At 35.2% G+C, this 25174-nt stretch overlaps 1 protein-coding gene across 2 annotated transcripts in view; it reads left to right on the forward strand.

The window, feature by feature from the left end:
• Positions 1-2302: 2302 nt before the first annotated feature.
• The window catches only part of LOC142337127 (uncharacterized), a 46828-nt gene continuing 23956 nt past the window's right edge, over positions 2303-25174 (forward strand). For both annotated transcript variants that reach the window (XM_075386224.1, XM_075386225.1), the window contains exons 1-2: positions 2303-6274; positions 22813-22874. In XM_075386224.1, the coding sequence (XP_075242339.1) occupies positions 2361-6274; positions 22813-22874 (3976 nt within the window). In that variant the 5' untranslated portion in view covers positions 2303-2360. The remainder of the gene's footprint in view (positions 6275-22812; positions 22875-25174) is intronic.

Here is a 25174-nt window from a genome sequence, read left to right on the forward strand (position 1 = left end):
TCTTGATACACTTGGTTGCACGGTGAATTTCGAGAAACCCAATCTTCGTGAACAGCATCAAGATTTTGAGTGCAATGAATTTTCGGACGACGTTTTAAGAATACTTGAAGAGAAACTTATGAGCATACTAGACAATTGGGAAAAAAACATTTCACTGCTTTGCTTAGTCGTGTTTGGATGTCGGTTGCTTGAGTTCTGTCATGAAAATCAAAATGAAAAATTTTCACAGTTTGTCCTCCGATGCCGATCAGTTGGCATGTCGTGGATTCGAAAAGTTAGAACTAAAATTGGTGCCTTGCAAGTAAAAAAACAAACAAGAGCGTGAATTGCGAGAAAAATTGATTCAAATCGGTTTAACTGTCGCAGTGACTTACAATGTCAGTCATAGCAACATCCAATATGTGCTGAGAAACCCTGATCATGCGCTAAACTGGCTTATTGCGCAGAACACTGTGTCAGATAACTGGACTCTCGCAAACGAGACATTTCAGACTTCAAAATTAATAACCAATTTGACCCAAAATTCGTGGCAAGCGGGTCTGCGAATTGAAGCTGCCTTGTCCACCATTATAATGCAGCAAGTAGATGTGGTTCAGAAGTTCGTTTCCTCTCAGTATGCGTACGCGGGTATCACCGCCCACGCGAGTGAGAACTCTAGGTGGAATTTTGTTCCCGAGGCAAGCCCTTGGATGAAGAAAGACTTATCGCTTGGGTCCCACATGTGTCTGAACATCTTAACGGGGGCATTTTTGGTAAACAATGGCCCTGTTTGCCGTCTACCCTCAGACATAACATCTCATGAATGTTATAAAAGACTGTTTGGACCTGTTAACATGACCGTAGCTCCTGGTCAGTGTCCTAAGAGTTACGTAACCGTGAATAAAATTGAGGGTTGCGTCTACGAACTCCAAATGATTGACAAATCTTGTCTGTTGATTATTAAGAAGACTCATTCTGAGACGTTCTTCTATTTGCCGAAAGCAGTTCTCGAAAAAGACATACCGCACGAGTTGGGGGAGTACAGTCATTGGTTGCTTCAAAAAACGTGCTCTGACAGAAGCAGCAAAATTGAATTCCACGAGAAGAGACTGTGCGAAAAACAGACCAATGAACTCCAGAGGTATGAAATGAAAAAAATTGAAAATGGTTTTTGGAATCTGTTTCGCGAACAGGACCAGTCAGTTATGCTTGGAATGCAAAGCAAAACTGTGCGCAAATTGACGACCGAGATTTTCAATCGCATTGAAAAAGAGGAACACATTCATTTCTTCTTGCTGCGGGAGAGTTCAAACATTTCAATTTCTGTTCCTCGGCACAGGCTCTCGTTTATCGCCCAAAAACCAGAAAATGAAGTATTTTCTGTCGAATTTCCAACATTTAGAATCGCGCATTCCCATTCTATCGGAACTCTTATAGGCCTCGAAAGTTGCTTAGTTCTTGAGTCTGAAACGTCTAAAAAAATGATAATTCCTCACGGGGATCTCGATGAACGCTTGCAGTTCAATCATGCCAGCATTCACATAAACTTGACAAAATTTTATTTCCCTTCATTTTTTGTGTACTCTCTAGACGAAAATTTGTGCCAGCTTTCCCCTCCCGCGAGCCAAGTTGCCAATTTATTTCTGGCCTTGTTACATGCAAAGACCTCTTTTCCTGTGGAGGATCCGTTTACAAAATTGACAGGGTTCGAGATGGCTTTGTACACCGCAAGAGGAGGTCGAAGTCTCTCTTACAAGCCCCTTGACCAAAGAGCTATCCAAATACTTGCGCAACTGAAGAATTGTTGCCCTGTAAGATCTCTATTGATTGATGGTATAAAGGTCGAAAAGGAAATATATCCAAAAGTTCCACAGTATTCTCTATGCACTTTGGAAACTCTTTCCTTCGCCTGCACTGACATTTGTCATCAGAGCCAGAAACTCCAGTTTATGAACGTGAATAATCAAGTTGGTGGTGAATTATCATCTGTCTATGGAACCAATTCATTTTGGTTGCAGATGTTGTCATACAATCGTTTGAAAAATCACGTCAATCCTTTCAATCTTCCAAATGATTTGAGCTACTCATTTCGTGTAACAAACCCTCATGTAGTACTGAAAAGCGAATGCGTGCTGAAAAACGTTCGGATCATCGCGACACTGTTTGACATAGACGTTTCAGAATCTTTGTACAGCTCATCTCATTCCTTATCTAGTTGGGCCAAGTCTCAATCCATGCTTTTGGGCCGTGGTCAGTCGAAGTTGGTTTCGTTTCCAGGTCTGGAAGTCTTAAAGACTGTGAATGTGAAGTACGAAAGTTTGCTGGACCTGTACGATATTGCACGGCGAGGCGAAGAAACAAGAGAATGGTTGTTCACTTTGATGTCGTTTTGGGCATTCGAAGGAAAAATGGGACTCGACGATATGGCTCCATTCTTCGTGATTTCCAAGCATTCCGAGTTGTTCCAGGATATTAACCCTCCTAAGTACACGGAATACGAAGACCTACCAAATGACGATGTTGAATTGAGTGAGGTTGTTCAGTATATTGAAGGATTAGTGAAACCATTCGAATTGTACTTGAACAGCTGGATCAAAAAGCTTGATAACAGGAACGCTAAATATGAATTTGAAGCAGAAGAGGCTGCAGCTCGGAAGAAATACGACTTGCTCTACAGAGATGAGAAAAAACGCGCTGTTGATGCCGCGTGGGACCAATGGCCGGGAACTGAATGTAAACTGTCGGGAAGTTTCGAACTTCTGGAGGTAGAGGTTACTGTGAGTGAACTATCGAAGCTCTTTTATACTAGATACACTAACAAAAAACTTTTTGAGTTTCTTAAAAAAGTTGATGCATGTGTTGCAGTATGCATCTGTAGGCACGCAGGTTCTCAAAGAACGATTAGGGTTGGAGATTTTAACTCGTATAACAGGAACGTTAAAAGCAGTCATGGACTGGAAATACATCAGGCATACCAAATACAGGATGTTCCTGACAATTTCGATGAATTGATCGAGCCGTTTGTTAGAATATCCAACAGCAAAACCTCAATTCGCAAGCGGAGTAATGCCCGAAGGCAAGGAATACGATATGCGCATGGAACTGCTTTCAAAGAATTAAGCGAATGTTTCGGTTCTGGTGATGCAGTCAGCGCTGACTTCAAAAATCGATTGGAACGCAGTTGGAAATCCTATCGAGATAATCATTGGCAAAAAGGAAAGAAAATACTTCCCAACGAACCAATGATTTCTACTGAATTGAGCAGAACAAACTCAAAGGCAGAGGAAACTGAGAATGAATTGATGAAGATTCTGATTCCAGACAAGAGGCAATGCGTTGCGTCTGCTTTGTTTGAAAGTGGATTGTTACTGAGACTATCTCCCTTAGCATTAGTTCCTCTGCTGTTATATCTGCCGTCAAATGCCCAAAACGACTGGCGCCTTCTTCTGGGAGCTCTTTTAGTTCGTCGGACTGAACAACAGCGTCTGCGAAGATGTTTACAGCATCTGAGAAACAAACACCTAGTTCATCTAGAGCGTGAGTGGGGTAACCAGGGTCATAGTAACTGGGTTCCTCGTGATTATGTTGAGTGGCTGATGCTTGAAGCCGAAGGCAACTTTTTAATTCGTCCTGTGCAGGTAAAAATTGCATTGCAGATGCTGGTTTTACCAGAGTGCATCAAAAATGCAGTGATGCAATTGAATATGGGCGAGGGCAAATCGAGTGTAATTGTACCAATGCTCATTTGCACAGTTTCTCTCAAACATAACGTATGCCCACAAGTTATTGTACTGGGTTCATTGTATCCTCTTAACTGTAACTATTTGGCTGCAAAAATGGGAGGAATACTTAACTTGGCACTCCTGCAACTCCCCTTTTGCAGGGACCTGCAACTTCGCGCAAATGATGTCGACAAACTTTCTGAAGAAATTTTGGCTTTGAAGAAACGCAGAGGGTTTATTGTGAGCACACCAGAGCAGATCATGTCAATGAAATTGAAAACTATTGAAATGTTTATTTCTGAAAGCAGCCCAAAAATTGAAAGCTTCCGAAATTTTTCAACTGTTTACGAACAAAACGTTCGAAGTATCTTGGACGAAAGTGACGATATTTTGTCTGTGAAAAGACAACTTGTTTACACATTGGGATCCCAGATGCCACTGGATGGGAACAATGAACGCTGGAAAGTTATCCAAAGTGTTCTCAAGTCACTAAATGAACATTCTGGAACAATTGCGGCAGAGTGTGGCCCGAACTTCATTTTGCATCAGTTGAAAACAGACAAAAATCAGCATCAGTTTAATTTGTTTCGATTGCTGAGCAAAAATGAGCAGTCATTTAACGTTATAAGCAAACTGGTTGTTGCCGATTTCATTGAGGGTAAAACTGACTCCGATTTGTGGCCCTTGACTCCAGTACAGAAAAGTTACGTGCAGAAATTTGTGTTTTCCGAAGAACTAGAAAATGATCAGGGCTCGCGTCTCGAGAGGGAATTGGGTGGTGTAGAGATTCCTCCAACATTGTTCATACTTCGAGGTCTCTTTGGCTTGAAGATCCTGCAGCATTGCTTAACTCTTCGACATAGAGTCAATTATGGCATCGGAAAGCACCGAAAGATGGCGGTTCCATTCAGAGCAAAAGATATTGCCGTAGACAAAACTGACTTTGGACATCCGGACGTTGCCTTGACTCTGACCCAATTGACGTATTATTACCAAGGAGTGCCTAAAGAAGGCTTCCAAAAAGTGTTGTTGAAACTTTCACAACTACAACCGAGCATTGCAACTTCCATTTATGCCAAGTGGATCTCGATGTGTGACAGATGCCACATTCCAAAAGAACTGCGGAGCTTCAGCAGTGTCAACCCATCAGACGTGGTTCAGTTGGGTACTCTGTACGGATTGCTTTATAGACACATTTTGGTTGTTGACTATTGGCTGGAAACTTTTGTTTATCCACAAGAAGCGCGACAATTTCGGCAAAAACTGAGTGCCAATGGTTGGGATCTGTGCCGCCAAGGAGAACTGCCAGTTACTGGGTTCAGTGGAACCAACGAAACCCAGTTGCTGTTGCCTTTGACAATTGAGCAGTGCGATTTGCCCGAATTAGAAGAGACAAATGCGTTGGTAATAAACAATATTCTAAGAAAAGAGAACCAAAATTACTATAGCATAAACAGCGGAGCAAGTAGCTATGATATTCTTGACATGGTCATCAGTGTAAACACAAACAATCAATATCACCACATGGGTCAAATAAAAGTAATTCTTGATCCAGGTGCTATAATTCTTGAAGCCAATAAAAAGTTTGTATCTCTATGGCTTGATAAAATTCCTGAAAACGAAATCAGCGCAGGAGTATATTTCGATGATGAAGACAACTTGGTAGTTCTTGACCGTAGAGGATTTGTCACTCCCTATCATTTGTCGCCCTTCGCTGGAAAGCTAGAATCGTGCGTTGTGTACCTCGACGATGTCCATACTCGAGGAACAGACCTTCAATTCCCAAGTGGCACCCGAGCTGCCGTCACTCTAGGAACATGTCTGTCAAAAGACAAGTTAGCCCAAGCGTGTATGAGGATGCGACTTCTGGGCAGCGGGCACAGTCTCTCATTCTTTGCCTCGTCTGAAGTTGACAACGAGATTCAATCCATTTCTGGGAGCTCAAAAGTTTCACAAGTAGGAAAAGTTATCGCATGGGCTTTCAAGAATAGCCAAAATCAAGTTCGGGATGGAATTGTCCACTGGGCTAATCAAGCGACAGATCAACTTCACAAACTATGCAGCTACCAATCCAGTACTTTGGATGGTGTTGGCAACCAGTCTTTAGCCAGATTCGGAAACGATATTGTCCATCATGAAATTACTTCACTTTCCCAGATTTATGGAAAAAATAGAACCAAAAATACTCTGCCGGACTTGGTTTCACAGCGAATCGAAAATCTACAATGTCCGAACCTTCAAAAAGAGTTTAAGCAAAAACTCTTGAAAAGATGCCGTGATGTTGCCAACGACAAAAAAGTGTTCTCTGATTTGTTTGATGAAGAGCAAGAACGTGAACTTGAACGTGAACAAGAAGAAGAGGAGGAAATTGAGCGTCCTTATCCAATGAAACCCAAAATTTCAATTGTACCTGACTGTGTGAAGCGACTAGTGACGGAAGCGATTGTAAAACCTGACGAATTTGTAAATTTGAACGAATGTCTTAAGCATACAATACTCGAGAACAGGATTCCTGGGGTCTTCAATCATGTGTTAGCCAGTCCAGAGTTCCCAAAAGTGATCCTTCAATACAGGTAATGTTGAAATCGGAAACTTTTCTACGCATTCTAGAAAAATATGAATGGTGCCATTTGAAAAATCTCCTTAACGGTAGAACTCAAATCTAAGAAAACAAAAATTTGAAAAACATTCACTCCCGCTCACTACCATGCCCACAGACCCAAAAAATCAGCTTAGTACCACCGACACCACCAACAACAATTTTTTCGTTTATTTTTTTTATGAAAGGCTTTGTTTTTTTTTTCAAATAGAATTCTTATCTTTTATATTTTTGCAGTTTGAAGAGTTGAGATTGTTTTGGCTTGCTGTCTCTTTTTACACTCTGAGAAGAGTTATGATGATCATTCTTAATTTTTAAACGCATATTGTTCTCCATGCGTTTTCGAGCAAATTATTAATTGGACTTAAAAATGCAATGTTGCTTTAATTTTTTTGTCTTTTTTGCAGTTTAGAGTTTTTACCGTTCTTGTGCTGTTTTGCAAGTTTGGGCTCTCTGCGAAAAGTTTTTGGTTTTGGGTAATTCTGATATGTGTTTTCTGCCCAAAAGTGTGCCAGTTCTGAAATGTTCCGCATCGAAAATTTATTCAAGTTTTAAAGTTTAAGTTGTAATCAAATCTAATCTCTTTTTGCCTTTTTTGAGATGCTCAATCTACTTTTGCTGCGCTTTTGCCGGCAATTTTCTTGATTAAACTGTTAATCTATGAGCTCTCTTACTAATATGAGACAATTCAATATTAGATGAGTCTTTCTTTTTTTCTGATGTCAGAATTAATTCGGGTTGTTTAACAAGTTCTTGATAATTTGCTCCCGTTCCTTTTTATTATTATAGATTGTATCTGATATTTCAAGGAAAACAATGTTGGTGGTTAAAGGTCTGTGTAGATTAATTGTTTGAACGTCCCAAATTGTAAATAGTGCTTCGAAAGATTGTTAACAGGCTTTAAAAAATTTATTAGTTTTTTCTTTTTCGTATGTCTGCAGGGGTTCCTGTATCTATCGTTCTCACTTTGTTTTTCACGTTGAAAGCCACTGAGTCGGGTTAGCATTTATTTCGTGGTACTGTGGGAATAACAGTTTTGGAGTTTCACCTTGTGGAGCACTTTCAAAATGGATTGTACGATTTTCCTCTTCATCCGTTTCCTTCAAATTGTGTCATTCCTCAAGTTCTAATAGATAGTTTTGTACGTCATTCCAGATAGTTTTTGAAAATTACCTGTCTGCAGTTCAAATCAAGTTCTGCTTGTCAAGTTGTATTTAATTGTTCAAGTTATTACTGAATGACTTATTACTTTCAATTAATACTGAATTCGTGATCTGACGATGACAGTCTTTTTTGACCTTCTAATGGTACCAGCCATCTATTAAATTTAAATTAATTTTTCAATTTTCTTTTTTCTCTGGTCACTTTCTCTTATTGCTTTTCCTCAATTGGATTTTGGTTGCATAGAAACACATAATGATAACGGATGCATATCAGTTTGTTATTGATGTTGATGAATTTGAAATCCCTAATTCTCCCCTAAAAAAGGATTCTGATTCTTTAATAATTTTTGCTTATAGGGTTATTTACTTTTGATGGCTAAAAGAAAGTTTTTTCCATTGAAATTAACAGACAATCCTTCGTTGTACTCAATTCATTGGGTTGTAATTCACCAGTTGTCGTTTGTATTTTCTTGCATCGTTAAACAAAATTTTTCTTTCACATTGCTCTTAACCATCCTTTTAGTGTAAAATCATTTTCTGGGCTACATTGATTATGTGCTCATTTTTCTCAGTTCTCAACCCTTGATCAGTGATTTCTGCCAATCGTTTTTTTTTAAATTAACTTTCTTCCATTCAAGTGAATTAGGTTTCCTTTTGTTGCGATCCTTTGAACTCGTTTAACAGAGTTTGGCGCATACGACATTACACTACTAAAACACATGGTACTGAGTATATATACTCAGCATGATCGCCGTCTTCCGCACACATCTGTTAAGATCAGGAAAATAGGCCAGTGCAAAAAAACTCTGACACGCTCAAACGCTAGTATATATGTCGGCCTTTTTCGCACTCTAAGTGTGCGTAAACTGGCGACAAGTCTATTGATTCTAATCTCTTTTCCACACGTTTGATGTCGGCGGCTTTCACCCCTTATGATTTTTTTTGAAAAACTTTGAAATTTTGTTTTAACTGAGGGATTTTTTTCAAAAATTATTAAGTTGGAATGATTAATAACCAAAATGTAACAGTTTAACAATCGAATAGTTAGTAACCAAAGCGTAACCACTGATATGACAAAGAAATGGTACAAATTGGCATCGCTAATGAAGTTTTTCTTTCGCATTGCTTTCAACCGCCCATTTAGTGTAAAATCTTCTAGTTTACATTGATTCTTTGCTAAGTTTTCTCAATTATCACCCATTGATCAGGGATTTCTGTCAATCAATAATTTAAAAAAATAAATTTCTTGTATTCAAGTGAATTAGGTTTGATTTGGTTGCTATTTTTTGAACTCAGTTAGCAATAACGAAATAATTTGTTACATCTATTTCTTTTCTGCAAGAAAACGGATGATTCGACCTTTTGTGTTCGTTTTGGGTTTTGCAGCAACTCCAGTTTTGATTTTTTCTGTTATGTTCAGTTTTTTAATGGCAGAAAACTGCAAAGTGGTTGTGCTAACAATCTAAGATAATTGTTCAATAAGATTTATACGATGAGAAAAATGATAGCGTTCATAAATGCCATACAACTGCAGGAACAAAATTCATTCACTGATTTAATAGGCGCTCTTTAGTTTGACTAGAGTTGCACGCATTGGAAAGCTTTTCGACAAAATTGGCCAGGGAGAGGCCACTAACTATTTTTTTTTTTGGAAAATTCATGTAAAAAATGTAGACAAACTGCATGTGATAAAATCTTCACAGAAGAATATACACAAAGCTAAAAACGCATGAACATGCTATAAGCGTGTCATCTGAATAAGTTGTATTTTGCCCTACTTCCCCTACTAATAAGATTTTTGTTTTGCAAGCTTATCAGAAACTGACAATTTTTATGTAATTTAAACTGAGAAAAAGGGGGAAGGTTTGAGTACCTTCCCTAAGTAACTTTCCAAAATACCTCAGTGAAATACCTGAGCAACTTTCCATTACGAAGTAATTCTTTGTTTATGTCCATCCATGCAACTATTGTGGCTGTAAAATATTAAACTCTTTGTCCAAACATTTGTTCAAAATGGCGGAATGTGTACATGCAAGGCCGGTTTTTTTCTGCAGTCAAATTTTCACGTTTTAATTAGGGATCTTAGAGTGAAAAGAGAAACATCTTTTTGCAACCCTAGGAAGCTAATTTTGGTTTGCTTAAAAAATTACAAATTTTAGATTGAATAGGTGGCATTTAAAAATTGGAAGGAGACAGGAAAACGAGAAAGAATAAGTATTGGGGGTTGAGAGGAGTGATTTCAGGGGGGGGGGGGGGGTAAATGAATTATTAATTATATGTATAGGCTTAATGAAAGTATCAAATTTATTTAAAAAACTACATTGGTTGAATTTGCTTGAAAAATCAATCGTAGTAAAAGTTTCATATCTATCTGAAAAACAAATTTTCTGACAAACAAAACACAAAAACATGAAAAGCAAACACTTTTTTTAACTTTTCATGAGTTTTTTTTCTTCCTGTTAGTACATTTTTTTAAATATTTTTACGTTTTGTTGCCGATATAAGCAATAGAAAACGGTTTTATATAACATGGGAGAATGCCAAAATTTTATGAAATTGAAGAAAGCTATTTAGCTTCTTCCTTTTTGCACCCTTAAATTATTTTTAACAATAAACAGGACCTTGTAATTAATTTCTCTATTTTTCTCCACTAACGGGATCCAAGTGAAAAACTGTGTAATCCTTATGTACAGGAATACTGAGCTAAATAGTTTTTCCAGAGAACGTGGAAATGACCAGTAGAATTGAAATATCCCGACAAACTTTTCTGGTTTCTGGTTTTTTAAATGAAAAGATTTTCTTCATAAAATTAAACTTCTATTTTAGAGAATATTTAACTCAACAGAAAGCGTATAAGAATTTTATTTTATCTTTTTGAATTAAGATACAAATAGGTCAAAAGCTGAAATTATGTTATTTTTTTAAACTGTCCATAACCAGCTACTCTAAACCTGGAAACCGTGACCCCATGTTCAAATGGAAGACTGACTTGATTGAAAGTGCACATAATTGACTGAATTTGTGATAGTTGAGAGCAACAACAGGAACCACCGACTAAAAAGCTGTCTTTTTTCAAATATAAATTTGCTTATTTATTCGAATGCTTCAAGTGACTTCAGTGCAAGGAAAAGGGGAAAGAGCTATTAAATTATTTTTGCTATAAATAAAAAGACAAGAACAACAATTAGCAAAATTTCTTGAAAAAAGTTTTCCAATTCTAAACGCAGTTGGCTCATCCTAATCATAGTCTACTGAGTAGATGATGGTGCATAGATAAACTAACGTCGACAGTTTTATTGTCCATTTATTGATTACATTTTAGCTGATAAACAAATTTAACAGATTTAAAGTTAACAAATTTAAGCCAAAAACAAAGTCAATATTGAAGAATAGTTGATCGAGCTGAGAATAACCTAGAAAAGTTTTTTTTGATTTTTTCACACCTCAAGTTTGCGAAGAGACGCACTCAATGATAAACCAGTTCTTTTTGGCAGTTTTCCAGTCAACCTTGCCTCTTGACCATGCTATGTCTAAAATACACAACTTTTTCTACTCTTAGACTTACATTTGTTTTTATACTTAATTTCAGTGATATGAGAGAGAGAGAGAGAAAGATTTATTTAGCTTTTTCGTATAAATACAATAAAGCAAGGATGATCAACTGGGACATCAAGTTCCTCTTTTCAGATCACCCTCTCATGATGGTAGCACAAGACAATAATATACTTTGCATAACTCAAGACAGTAATACTCATGACAGAACAAAAGACAAAATTAAGGAAGATCGATTATTTGGAGCGCTTGCCATAAACATTTTCAACAAGTTCAAAATTATTACAGATATAAAAATATTTCAATTTGTGACAAATATCAGAAAGGTTGTTCCTAGTGACATTTTGTATATTATCAGGTAACACTCCAATTAATCTAAACTTATTATATAGAACAGAACCTCTAAATTGAACTGAGTTTCTCTCATTTTTATTTTTTTTAACGGAATATTAAGCAAATTCAATGTACTATTTCGTGTATTAACACCTTCAATTTGTTTTGGAAACATCGTTGCAAAACCTAATACAATGATGTCCATTTAGAGATTTGAGAACAAATTTGAGCAATTCATATAAATGCAATTCGTAAACAAAGAGTATTGTATTGTGTATTGTTTATAAACAGGTCATTGCAACCGTCCCGCTTTTTTTGGAAGTGTAATATTTTCAAAATTTTCTTTTGTAATCCAAAAATGGGAAAGAGTGAGGAATAGCCGCAACATCCGTAGACAAGTCTGCCATATTGAAATCTTGAATTTACATTTGTATTGTAATAGTTTAATAATTTACTTCTGGGAACATAGTGTCTGAGTTTCGAAATAATTCCACACTGCTTGCTAAGCTTTTTCACAACATGAGAAATGTGAGTTTTAAAAGTTAGTTTTGAGTCCAAACGTACACCAAGATATTTAAATGTATTGTCAACTTTTGTATATTGGTTATTTAACTCGAAGCGTGGGTTCAAATTATCCGTTTTAATGTTCAATTGAATGGTTTTTTCAAGGTTTAAAACAAGCATGTTTTCAGTTAACCAATCATTTATGTTTTTAAGATCTGATACTACGTCGTTAATAGAACAACCAATTGCTTCTATATTAGTATCATCTGCCAACAAAATTTCAACGTCTTTACAGACGTTCAGCAGGTCATTTATGTAAATTATGAGTAGTAGAGGCCATAATGTTGAGCCCCGGGGAACACCACATTTTACTCTTTTCCAAGAGGAGCTTATTCCATTAAATTCTACTTTTTGCATTCTGTTCCCAAGATACGGTTTAAACCAAGACAGACGCGTTCCTCGTATCCGATACAATTTCAATTTACTTATTAAGATGTCATGGTTTATTGTATCAAACGCCCTTTTGAGGTCTAGGAAAAGACTGATTATGTTTTTGATCTGATTTCGGCGTGTTTTTTCTGTTAGTTGAACCAATGCATCAATAGTGCTGTGTTTTGTTCCAAAACAAAACTGGTTAATATGCAATAGATTAAAACATTCCATGAATTAATATAGTCGGTTGTACATGACTTTCAAAAATTTTGCTCCATACATTTAAAATGGATATTGGCCTAAAATTATTTGCATCAGCTTTGGAGCCTTCTTTATAAAGCGGGAAAACCTTAGCATTCGATAGTGCATCGGGAAAAACGCCTGTACTGAAAGAAAGATTTATTAGGCATTCTAAGTAAACTGCTGTTACCTAAACAGAAGTTTTGATTAAAACATTGCTGAGATTGTTGTCCCCTGACGATTACTTGTTGTCTAAGCCTTGCATGATTTTCTGAATTTCAGACGAATTTGTTTTATATAAAAACATGGAATACGCATTGCTTTTTAATCTGGGTGTGGTATTCTTTTTTAGGTGTTTTGTTAAGTTTGAACCAATATTGATAAAGAAGTCAATGAAAGATTTTGCATTATCTACCTGGCTGGGTTCCTCGGTATTTTTCTGACAACTGGCTAGAAAAGGAAAAGTCTCAGAAGCATTTGTTTTCCCCTTGAGTTCATTAAGAAGTTTGAATGTTTGTCTTTAATTGCCAATACTTTTGCCAAACTTATTATGATAAAATTGTTTTTTGGTTGTTATGATTTCGTTTTTAAGGTTATCCCTCGCTTTCGTGAAAGCAGCAAGCGTTCACATTGGTTCTCTTTCCATTTTCGGTGAGCTTTGTTTCGTTTTGTTTTTAAGTTTTTCAGTTTGTTACAAAACCATTGTGGATATTTACTTTTCGTTTTACTGATTGTCATTGGTGCATAGACATCTGTCACCTCTAAGAAAAGTCTAATAAAAATATCAAAGGCTTCGTTTACATTGCTTTGACGAAAATTGATTGTTCGTTATTTTTCAGATGTTAATTCAAGTCATTGACATATTTTTTCGCTCATTCCGGACAATTTAAGAATTTTGTATCTATACACTTTTTCATTATTTGTCGTTGTTTTGTAAAATTTCAACTTGAATTCAACTGGATAGTGGTCACTAAAATTTTGGTGTTGAAGAAGTTGCCCTTCTCCTTTAATGTTTTTAAATAGAAAATTATCTAAAGAGCTTGATGATGTTTCTGTCACCCTTGTTGGATTATCGCACAAAAATTCAAAACCGTTAGCGGCGATTTTATTTAAATACGTATCTACAATTAGGTTTTTATTCTCAACGTCAATATTGAAGTCACCACATATTATTGTTTGGGTATTTGGGCTATTTTCATTTTCTAAAAATTTATCAAGGGTTTCTATGAAGGTCATTTTGTTGTATCGTGGATGGTTATATAAAGCCATGAGTTTGAAGTTGAAATTTGCATATCTAGATTTAAGTGCAACGCTTCATTAAAAGGATTAGGAATTTCTTTCACAATGTTTAAGGCATTGTTACATTGAATCATAATTCCACCTCCTCGTGAATTTCTATTTCTTATTGCCCAGTTATTAAAGCCAGGTATAACATAATTTGACGGTTCGTCATTTTCACTTAACCATGTTCACTCAGGCATAGAATATCTGGTTTAGATTCAAGACTTAAAATTAAAGCCTCTAGGTCTGAGAAATGCTTTTTGAGAAATCGTACATTTATTTGAAGAATATTTAAAATCTGGCTAAAATCGAGGATTTTGGAAGCCAAAAGAATTTGTTGGATAGCATGGAGTCTGATAGTCTGGGTAAAATTGCATCCGTGGGTAGTAACTTTGTTTTTTGTAGTTTTGATTTTTGTTTTTAAAATTTTTAATGTTTTCAAAGTTCGAGTTTTGTTGCTCAGGCTTTATGTTATGCAACTTTTTACGTCTATTTTCACTTTCGTATGCCGAGTTTTTTCTGTTGGTCAGTTTTGTATCAAAGCACTTTATAACCGTTTCATAACTGTATTGTACCAATTCAGCTCCTTCATAGAGGCCATGTTTTTTTATGCTCTCATTATCTTTCCACTCAAAAAATATTGTCCCCTCTCTGATCCAAGCTTTGTTTATCCGTTCATCGTTTCTTAGCAAATTCATGAAATTTACGCGAACTTTTGTGGCATCTTCATATATTCTTACGTTCCCTAGAAGGGAATTTCCATGCAGGTTTTTCTTTTTCGTTAAGAGCTCAATTTTAGTCACTCTTCGGGTAAACCTAGCAATTACTGGTTTAGGTCTTCCGTTATTAGATGGCAGCATTTGAGCAATTGAAATGTCATTTTTTTCAACACGTACATTCATTTCTTGAGCAACTTTCTGTACAATTTCGGCAGTTTCTTGATAGGTTTCTCTCTGGCCAAGAGCTAAATTTTGTTCGAGACCTAGTATTTTAATGTTATGACGGCGGTTATAAGTTTCGAGCAGTTCTAATTCAGATAAATGTTTTCAATTTAGCTTTTTCTTGCTCAATGTCTATTTTAAGTTCCAACTGCGACTTAAGTTTATCAATTTTTTCATCGACAATTTCACTTATGGTAGTTTTCAATTCGTTTTTTAGCTCAGCTTTAATTGACTCCATATCCGATTTTACAGTTTTCATTATTTCAGGAAGCATGTCGGCAACAGACTTCTGAAATTTATTTTTAATTATTTCGGAAATATACAAATTAGGAACATTTTCGTTAACTTTGTTATTTTCAGGTTTTGCATCATTTTCATCAGGACTTAATACAACACAAGCTCTTTTCCCGCCTCTCAATGGAGGTGTCTGACCCAGATATGATGGAGTGGGGCATTCATTTTCATTTTTATTCCCATTATTATCCGATTTTGAGTTGTTAATATTCCTCTCCTTGTTGGTCTGCAGGGGGAGCTTGATCATTATTCAAATTAGAGGAACTCATATTTCGTCTTCGACTTAATGTGTAATTCAGAATACCTGTGGTGGCAACGGGTTGACTGAAAGTTCAAGAGCTACCAAGGTGTCCAATTTTCGACAAGTTGAAAAAACAAATGGTTATTTTCAAAAATTCAGAGTTAGAGTTGCAATAAATCAGATTATTATGAATCCAAAAAAGCGAAAAATAAACGAAAAAAATCAAGGGGTGCGTAGTTATGTAAAAAAACAAGGGGTCCGTAGGTATGTTTCTTTCCGCCACGTGTTCAAAACACCCGCGGTGGCACTGAGCTCACTGAAAGCTCAAGTGCTACCAAGGTGTTCCAAACCAGCCACAGAAACGCAAACAAAAAGGGGAGGTATTTATACAGTCTATCTATCTGAGTATTCAAGCCACTTTGTAAAAGTAAAGAAGAGAGAGAACTGAAGCACCTAAGGGTAAAGATAAATTTAGAGCTCCAAAATAGTGATAGCTCAGATCACATCATAAGAGTAATCCGTATTGTCAATGTAAACTTCTTCCAATTGTTTTCTGGCTGTGTACTTTTCCCGCTTCACCGCCGATGATTGCTTTTTACCAGATCGAGTTTTTCGTGATCGCTTCTTTTGGACTAAATAAAACAAATGGTCTTGATGCCGCAATATTGTTTTAATGATGTTCGTCTCAGTTTGTGTTTCAGGATGCAGTTCAAGCAATATTTCTCAAAATTTGTTAAAATTCAGCGAATTATGACAACTAATTGTGACAAAGAGGTTTTTGGCGATAAATCTGCATAATGCCTTAAGCAATGTCTGAAAAGGTTTATCAAAATACATACAGTAGGCTGAATTTGTGTCTCAATTTTTTTCTCAAAAACGCAATTTTCTGTATTCTTGAACCCTCGAAAGTTCTAGGAAAAGGACATATGGGTATGAGGTCGCTAATTATTTAAAATGATACAGACAAGACCTAATTTGAGAAACGTTTTTATCAAATATTAGGATAAATCGTGAAACGCAGCCAAATTGTTCTCCTTCAAAATTTGATGAAGTTAATTTCTAAAGCAACGTTTGCCCTGTGATATCATTTGAAAAGCCGTAACTTAACTTTAGTTGTCGAAAGAACACGTAATGACTTGAATTGCTGCCAAGAAGTGTTCAAAAAAGTTCGACAAAGAATCAAATTTATTGAAGTTTCTTTTTTTAGTGAAATTCTAGACGCAAAGAACTTTTTTTGATACCACATGTGTTATTCAGGGATGCCCCCGAAAAGAAGTCAAAATGTGTCTATCAAAAATGGAGGAGCATAAAGTGGGACCAATAGAAACACCAAAACACGACAACAGAAGTGAAAATTGAATGAAAAGGGTTCAATTTTTTTTAAAGTGAATATTTTTCCAATTCAAGCGAAAAGTTCTCTGCAAATGTGCGCTTTGGACTTTGAGTTTTTTATTTAAAAATTGAGAGGATAGAATTCCTTTTTCGGTTTCTTTTTGTGATTTGTGCTTGTTTTTACCTGCATGTGATGTGTATTGGTTATGTGCCAATAAAAAGATCAATTTTTTGAAATCAAAATGAATTTTAAAACTGCCGTCTATATCATGATTTCCATCATTTTCTCGAATGGTTTTCAGGACAGAAAATGAAATGAACTGATATTATTTTGGCTATACACTGTCTTTGAATCATTGTACGAGAAATCGTACTTGTGAGACTGGACTAAATAGAACAAATGGTCTTGATGCCGCAATATTGTTTTAATGATGTTCGTCCCAGTTTGTGTTTCAGGATGCAATTCAAGCAATATTTCTCAAAATTTGTTAAAATTCAGCGAATTATGACAACTAATTGTGACAAAGAGGTTTTTTGGCAACAAATCTGCATAATGCCTTAAGCAATGTCTGAAAAGGTTTATCAAAATACATACAGTAGGCTGAATTTGTGTCTCAATTTTTTTTCTCAAAAACACAATTTTCTGTGTTCTTGAACCCTCGAAAGTTCTAGGAAAAGGACATATGGGTATGAGGTCGCTAATTATTTAAAATGATACAGACAAGACCTAATTTGAGAAACGTTTTTATCAAATATTAGGATAAATCGTAAAACGCAGCCAAATTGTTCTCCTTCAAAATTTGATGAAGTTAATTTCTAAATCAACGTTTGCCCTGTGATATCATTTGAAAAGCCGTAACTTAACTTTAGTTGTCGAAAGAACACGTAATGACTTGAATTGCTGCCAAGAAGTGTTCAAAAAAGTTCGACAAAGAATCAAATTTATTGAAGTTTCTTTTTTTAGTGAAATTCTAGACGCAAAGAACTTTTTTTGATACCACATGTGTTATTCAGGGATGCCCCCGAAAAGAAGTCAAAATGTGTCTATCAAAAATGGAGGAGCATAAAGTGGGACCAATAGAAACACCAAAACACGACAACAGAAGTGAAAATTGAATGAAAAGGGTTCAATTTTTTTTAAAGTGAATATTTTTCCAATTCAAGCGAAAAGTTCTCTGCAAATGTGCGCTTTGGACTTTGAGTTTTTTATTTAAAAATTGAGAGGATAGAATTCCTTTTTCGGTTTCTTTTTGTGATTTGTGCTTGTTTTTACCTGCATGTGATGTGTATTGGTTATGTGCCAATAAAAAGATCAATTTTTTGAAATCAAAATGAATTTTAAAACTGCCGTCTATATCATGATTTCCATCATTTTCTCGAATGGTTTTCAGGACAGAAAATGAAATGAACTGATATTATTTTGGCTATACACTGTCTTTGAATCATTGTACGAGAAATCGTACTTGTGAGACTGGACTAAATAGAACAAATGGTCTTGATGCCGCAATATTGTTTTAATGATGTTCGTCCCAGTTTGTGTTTCAGGATGCAATTCAAGCAATATTTCTCAAAATTTGTTAAAATTCAGCGAATTATGACAACTAATTGTGACAAAGAGGTTTTTTGGCAACAAATCTGCATAATGCCTTAAGCAATGTCTGAAAAGGTTTATCAAAATACATACAGTAGGCTGAATTTGTGTCTCAATTTTTTTTCTCAAAAACACAATTTTCTGTGTTCTTGAACCCTCGAAAGTTCTAGGAAAAGGACATATGGGTATGAGGTCGCTAATTATTTAAAATGATACAGACAAGACCTAATTTGAGAAACGTTTTTATCAAATATTAGGATAAATCGTAAAACGCAGCCAAATTGTTCTCCTTCAAAATTTGATGAAGTTAATTTCTAAATCAACGTTTGCCCTGTGATATCATTTGAAAAGCCGTAACTTAACTTTAGTTGTCGAAAGAACACGTAATGACTTGAATTGCTGCCAAGAAGTGTTCAAAAAAGTTCGACAAAGAATCAAATTTATTGAAGTTTCTTTTTTTAGTGAAATTCTAGACGCAAAGAACTTTTTTTGATACCACATGTGTTATTCAGGGATGCCCCCGAAAAAAGAAGTCAAAATGTGTCTATCGAAAATGGAGGAGCATAAAGTGGGACCAATAGAAACACCAAAACACGACAACAGAAGTGAAAATTGAATGAAAAGGGTTCAATTTTTTTTAAAGTGACTATTTTTCCAATTCAAGCGAAAAGTTATCTGCAAATGTGCGCTTTGGACTTTGAGTTTTTTATTTAAAAAATGAGAGGATAGAATTCCTTTTTCTGTTTCTTTTTGTGATTTGTGCTTGTTTTTACCTGCATGTGATGTGTATTGGTTATGTGCGAATAAAAAGATCAATTTTTTGAAATCAAAATGAATTTTAAAACTGCCGTCTATATCATGATTTCCATCATTTTCTCGAATGGTTTTCAGGACAGAAAATAAAATGAACTGATATTATTTTGGCTATACACTGTCTTTGAATCATTGTACGAGAAATCGTACTTGTGAGACTGGACTAAATAGAACAAATGGTCTTGATGCCGCAATATTGTTTTAATGATGTTCGTCTCAGTTTGTGTTTCAGGATGCAATTCAAGCAATATTTCTCAAAATTTGTTAAAATTCAGCGAATTATAACAACTAACTGTGACAAAGAGGTTTTTTGGCGACAAATCTGCATAATGCCTTAAGCAATGTCTGAAAAGGTTTATCAAAATACATACAGTAGGCTGAATTTGTGTCTCAATTTTTTTTCTCAAAAACACAATTTTCTGTGTTCTTGAACCCTCGAAAGTTCTAGGAAAAGGACATATGGGTATGAGGTCGCTAATTATTTAAAATGATACAGACAAGACCTAATTTGAGAAACGTTTTTATCAAATATTAGGATAAATCGTAAAACGCAGCCAAATTGTTCTCCTTCAAAATTTGATGAAGTTAATTTCTAAATCAAGGTTTGCCCTGTGATATCATTTGAAAAGCCGTAACTTAACTTTAGTTGTCGAAAGAACACGTAATGACTTGAATTGCTGCCAAGAAGTGTTCAAAAAAGTTCGACAAAGAATCAAATTTATTGAAGTTTCTTTTTTTAGTGAAATTCTAGACGCAAAGAACTTTTTTTGATACCACATGTGTTATTCAGGGATGCCCCCGAAAAAATAAGTCAAAATGTGTCTATCAAAAATGGAGGAGCATAAAGTGGGACCAATAGAAACACCAAAACACGACAACAGAAGTGAAAATTGAATGAAAAGGGTTCAATTTTTTTTAAAGTGACTATTTTTCCAATTCAAGCGAAAAGTTCTCTGCAAATGTGCGCTTTGGACTTTGAGTTTTTTATTTAAAAAATGAGAGGATAGAATTCCTTTTTCTGTTTCTTTTTATGATTTGTGCTTGTTTTTACCTGCATGTGATGTGTATTGGTTATGTGCGAATAAAAAGATCAATTTTTTGAAATCAAAATGAATTTTAAAACTGCCAACTATATCATGATTTCCATCATTTTCTCGAATGGTTTTCAGGACAGAAAATGAAATGAACTGATATTATTTTGGCTATACACTGTCTTTGAATCATTGTACGAGAAATCGTACTTGTGAGACTGGACTAAATAGAACAAATGGTCTTGATGCCGCAATATTGTTTTAATGATGTTCGTCTCAGTTTGTGTTTCAGGATGCAATTCAAGCAATATTTCTCAAAATTTGTTAAAATTCAGCGAAATATGACAACTAATTGTGACAAAGAGGTTTTTTGGCGACAAATCTGCATAATGCCTTAAGCAATGTCTGAAAAGGTTTATCAAAATACATACAGTAGGCTGAATTTGTGTCTCAATTTTTTTTCTCAAAAACGCAATTTTCTGTGTTCTTGAACCCTCGAAAGTTCTAGGAAAAGGACATATGGGTATGAGGTCGCTAATTATTTAAAATGATACAGACAAGACCTAATTTGAGAAACGTTTTTATCAAATATTAGGATAAATCGTGAAACGCAGCCAAATTGTTCTCCTTCAAAATTTGATGAAGTTAATTTCTAAAGCAACGTTTGCCCTGTGATATCATTTGAAAAGCCGTAACTTAACTTTAGTTGTCGAAAGAACACGTAATGACTTGAATTGCTGCCAAGAAGTGTTCAAAAAAGTTCGACAAAGAATCAAATTTATTGAAGTTTCTTTTTTTAGTGAAATTCTAGACGCAAAGAACTTTTTTTGATACCACATATGTTATTCAGGGATGCCCCCGAAAAGAAGTCAAAATGTGTCTATCAAAAATGGAGGAGCATAAAGTGGGACCAATAGAAACACCAAAACACGACAACAGAAGTGAAAATTGAATGAAAAGGGTTCAATTTTTTTAAAGTGACTATTTTTCCAATTCAAGCGAAAAGTTCTCTGCAAATGTGCGCTTTGGACTTTGAGTTTTTTATTTAAAAAATGAGAGGATAGAATTCCTTTTTCTGTTTCTTTTTATGATTTGTGCTTGTTTTTACCTGCATGTGATGTGTATTGGTTATGTGCGAATAAAAAGATCAATTTTTTGAAATCAAAATGAATTTTAAAACTGCCAACTATATCATGATTTCCATCATTTTCTCGAATGGTTTTCAGGACAGAAAATGAAATGAACTGATATTATTTTGGCTATACACTGTCTTTGAATCATTGTACGAGAAATCGTACTTGTGAGACTGGACTAAATAGAACAAATGGTCTTGATGCCGCAATATTGTTTTAATGATGTTCGTCTCAGTTTGTGTTTCAGGATGCAATTCAAGCAATATTTCTCAAAATTTGTTAAAATTCAGCGAAATATGACAACTAATTGTGACAAAGAGGTTTTTTGGCGACAAATCTGCATAATGCCTTAAGCAATGTCTGAAAAGGTTTATCAAAATACATACAGTAGGCTGAATTTGTGTCTCAATTTTTTTTCTCAAAAACGCAATTTTCTGTGTTCTTGAACCCTCGAAAGTTCTAGGAAAAGGACATATGGGTATGAGGTCGCTAATTATTTAAAATGATACAGACAAGACCTAATTTGAGAAACGTTTTTATCAAATATTAGGATAAATCGTGAAACGCAGCCAAATTGTTCTCCTTCAAAATTTGATGAAGTTAATTTCTAAAGCAACGTTTGCCCTGTGATATCATTTGAAAAGCCGTAACTTAACTTTAGTTGTCGAAAGAACACGTAATGACTTGAATTGCTGCCAAGAAGTGTTCAAAAAAGTTCGACAAAGAATCAAATTTATTGAAGTTTCTTTTTTTAGTGAAATTCTAGACGCAAAGAACTTTTTTTGATACCACATATGTTATTCAGGGATGCCCCCGAAAAGAAGTCAAAATGTGTCTATCAAAAATGGAGGAGCATAAAGTGGGACCAATAGAAACACCAAAACACGACAACAGAAGTGAAAATTGAATGAAAAGGGTTCAATTTTTTTTAAAGTGACTATTTTTCCAATTCAAGCGAAAAGTTCTCTGCAAATGTGCGCTTTGGACTTTGAGTTTTTTATTTAAAAAATGAGAGGATAGAATTCCTTTTTCTGTTTCTTTTTGTGATTTGTGCTTGTTTTTACCTGCATGTGATGTGTATTGGTTATGTGCGAATAAAAAGATCAATTTTTTGAAATCAAAATGAATTTTAAAACTGCCGTCTATATCATGATTTCCATCATTTTCTCGAATGGTTTTCAGGACAGAAAATGAAATGAACTGATATTATTTTGGCTATACACTATATATGGTTGAATCATTGTACGAGAAATCGTACTTGTGAGACTGGAGACGAACCAATGAGAGTTGTCGGAAAAGTAAAATTGTGTATTCAGGAGATGTCTTGTAGGTGTATGTTGTCAAAATGTTTCAACAAAACAGTTTGCTTTTTTAGATAAAGTACTATTCTCTTCATTGTTTTGGAAAAGAATATTGAAGCAAGATTGATCAAGATGTAAGAAGCGCTTTTTTAACGGGGAAATGTTTTCGGAGTGGCAATTTAATAATTCATTGAAATTAAAAATAAGATTTTACAATGTTTCATTGTTATTGGTAATTGAGGAGAAGTGAAGCCATTTTATGAATCAATATGTTTACACTGTTCTGCTTTCTTTCTAGAAGCATTAATAATATCTGGTTGTTTGTTTCAGTGAAATGGCTTCTCCGATTAGTGGGCCGTTATCTCGAGAGAACACGAATGCCTCCATATCGAGTAAGTTTTTAAACTAGAAGTGTTCCCAGGCTGTGGTGCTAAGGCAGACCCTATGTGGGCTCCTTTTACAGCCTTAATGTATAGAGAGTTAGGGCTACTTATTTCTGTGCGCTTACCTAGTTCTCTCAGACTAATCGACTCAGTAAAACATTGAAGGAATACTTCAATTATAACGGCGTATAATATAGTCAACACCGGAGTCAAGGTATTGCGAATACACATGGTGTATTCAACTATAACTACAAGACTGACTGAAGTCAGCCGTACAAGCGCTATATAAAAGAGAATAGAGTCTTCTCAGTCTCTGATTGGCTGGAGGCGTACATTCAGTATTTCATCGGCTACTACGCGATCCAATCTAGCTCTGGCCAGAGCTGGCTTGGGTCAAGTACCTCAGCCTGGGTTGCATTCCTGCACAAGAAAATATAGCAACTTTAACGATATAATGCAAGGTACCAATTCATATCGTTTGTAACGGAGTCAATGCGAAGAAGGCCTTAAGATACAGTAAAATCGACTGAATGCAAAATTAATGAGAAAGATTCCAGTTTACAAACAAAACATAAGGAGAAAAACAACGATCGGCGAATTTTGTTGCGAACTCTGAAACCAAGATGAAAAGTACAAAAAAATGTTTGCAAGACTGTTAGAATAAACAATGGGTAACTCAGAACCTTTCGAATAGTTTCATAGCAGACTTTAAAAATAAATTTAGAGCCGTTTTCTGCCATAGAAGGAGTTGAAAAACATTTTAAGCGACTTTATGTAAAACTTTTGTCGCACCCAGGCTACTTTCTCCATTCATTAAAATTTTGTCTCTTTTGCCATTTTTCTCGTTTTCGCAACTCTTTTAGGTAAAAACCACGATCACCATGAGCAATATTTGGTATCCCAGTCATCTATTTAAAAAACTGTAAAAGTTTATGTTCATTCCCTTTATAGTCATTTTCAAGATTTTTTGCTCGATTGAGCACTTTATTAAATCTTTACAGCAGTTGCAGATAATTTTATTTGGAAACTGTCAATTGGAACTTTTATCGGAAAACTTTAAATTGGAACGTTGTTGCTGGCAAATAGAGCTGTTGCTGGACATGTAAGAGACGAACAATGCAAAAAGGACAGAAGTGTCAAAAATTTAAAAAGTTTTCAGGAAAATCGTTTTGTTATAAAGCTCCTGTCTTAAGAGCCTCCTACTTCTTTCAATACGCTATCAGATGTCTAATGTGAGGGATGAGGGGGAACTTTGTGAGCAGGTTGAGATCCGACAGGAGGGACAATTGTTTGAATTTTGCTAATATTTTCTGAAACTAATGTCATAAAAACCTACTAAGATTCTACTGCAAAACACTATTATAAAACTATATGGCCAGGTAAAAGCTATTTTGGATTGTATAAATAAGAGAAAAAGTCAAAAACTTTTTCTATGAGGCAATTTAATTGGCCCACTCACCTCAAAATCACAAAAATTGTTACAGTTCTCAAGAAGATTTGAGAAATTTTAAAATATCACTTTTTTTGTTAAAGTTGGAAATACAATAACATATACCTCAAACAGTATATACTTCAAAATTTCGTTTTTATTCACCAGGTTCAAAGGAATTTGAGTATGAACCATTCTCTGATAAAAAACTGCCCAAAAAATTTCAAAAACTTATTTTTCTAACTTAACTTTGTCTTCACTGTATTTTTTGCATACTTAGCGACTATAAGATTAAGAAAGAGTAAGAAAGTCATTTTATTGCAACCTAATGCATTTCTTTCTGTGTTATACCTTTTCATCTAGTTTCGAAAGCTAAAGTAATCAAAAGATTCGCCAAATTTTCAAAATCATCGAAAAATTTGTGAAAAGATCTTGAGAAAAGAGAAAGAATCAACGCGATCCCCATATTTGAAATATTACTACAAGTGCTCAATAATAGCCGACTGATTTGATGGCAAAATGTTTGGCCGTTGGTGGTGGTGGTGGTGTGGTGGGATTGTTAGTTTGTGTGTGAGGGTTTGTTTGCGCAAGCGCGAGGGAGGTTGGGGAATTTTTGTGATCAGTTATACATTTTTGTTGATCGGGATGTATTCTTTGATTGAGTTTTGAATAACATTTTCTTAAATTTGTTCGAAATTAGGCTAAATTACTTGAAATTGTGGGTAGAAAATGTTGAAAGTTTGTTACCAAATAACTAGATTTCCACAATTTCTTCTATGTAGTGAAATTGTAGACGCGGTGAGCTTGAAACTGATACATAATATGCTAGCCTGAGATGCTCTCAAAAAAATTGTCGGAACAAAAAAAGTGGGGCTAGCAT

This window comes from Convolutriloba macropyga, chromosome 3 (genome assembly GCF_964194025.1).
Source record: "Convolutriloba macropyga chromosome 3, txConMacr16.3, whole genome shotgun sequence".
In the NCBI taxonomy this organism is placed as follows: domain Eukaryota; kingdom Metazoa; phylum Xenacoelomorpha; order Acoela; family Convolutidae; genus Convolutriloba; species Convolutriloba macropyga.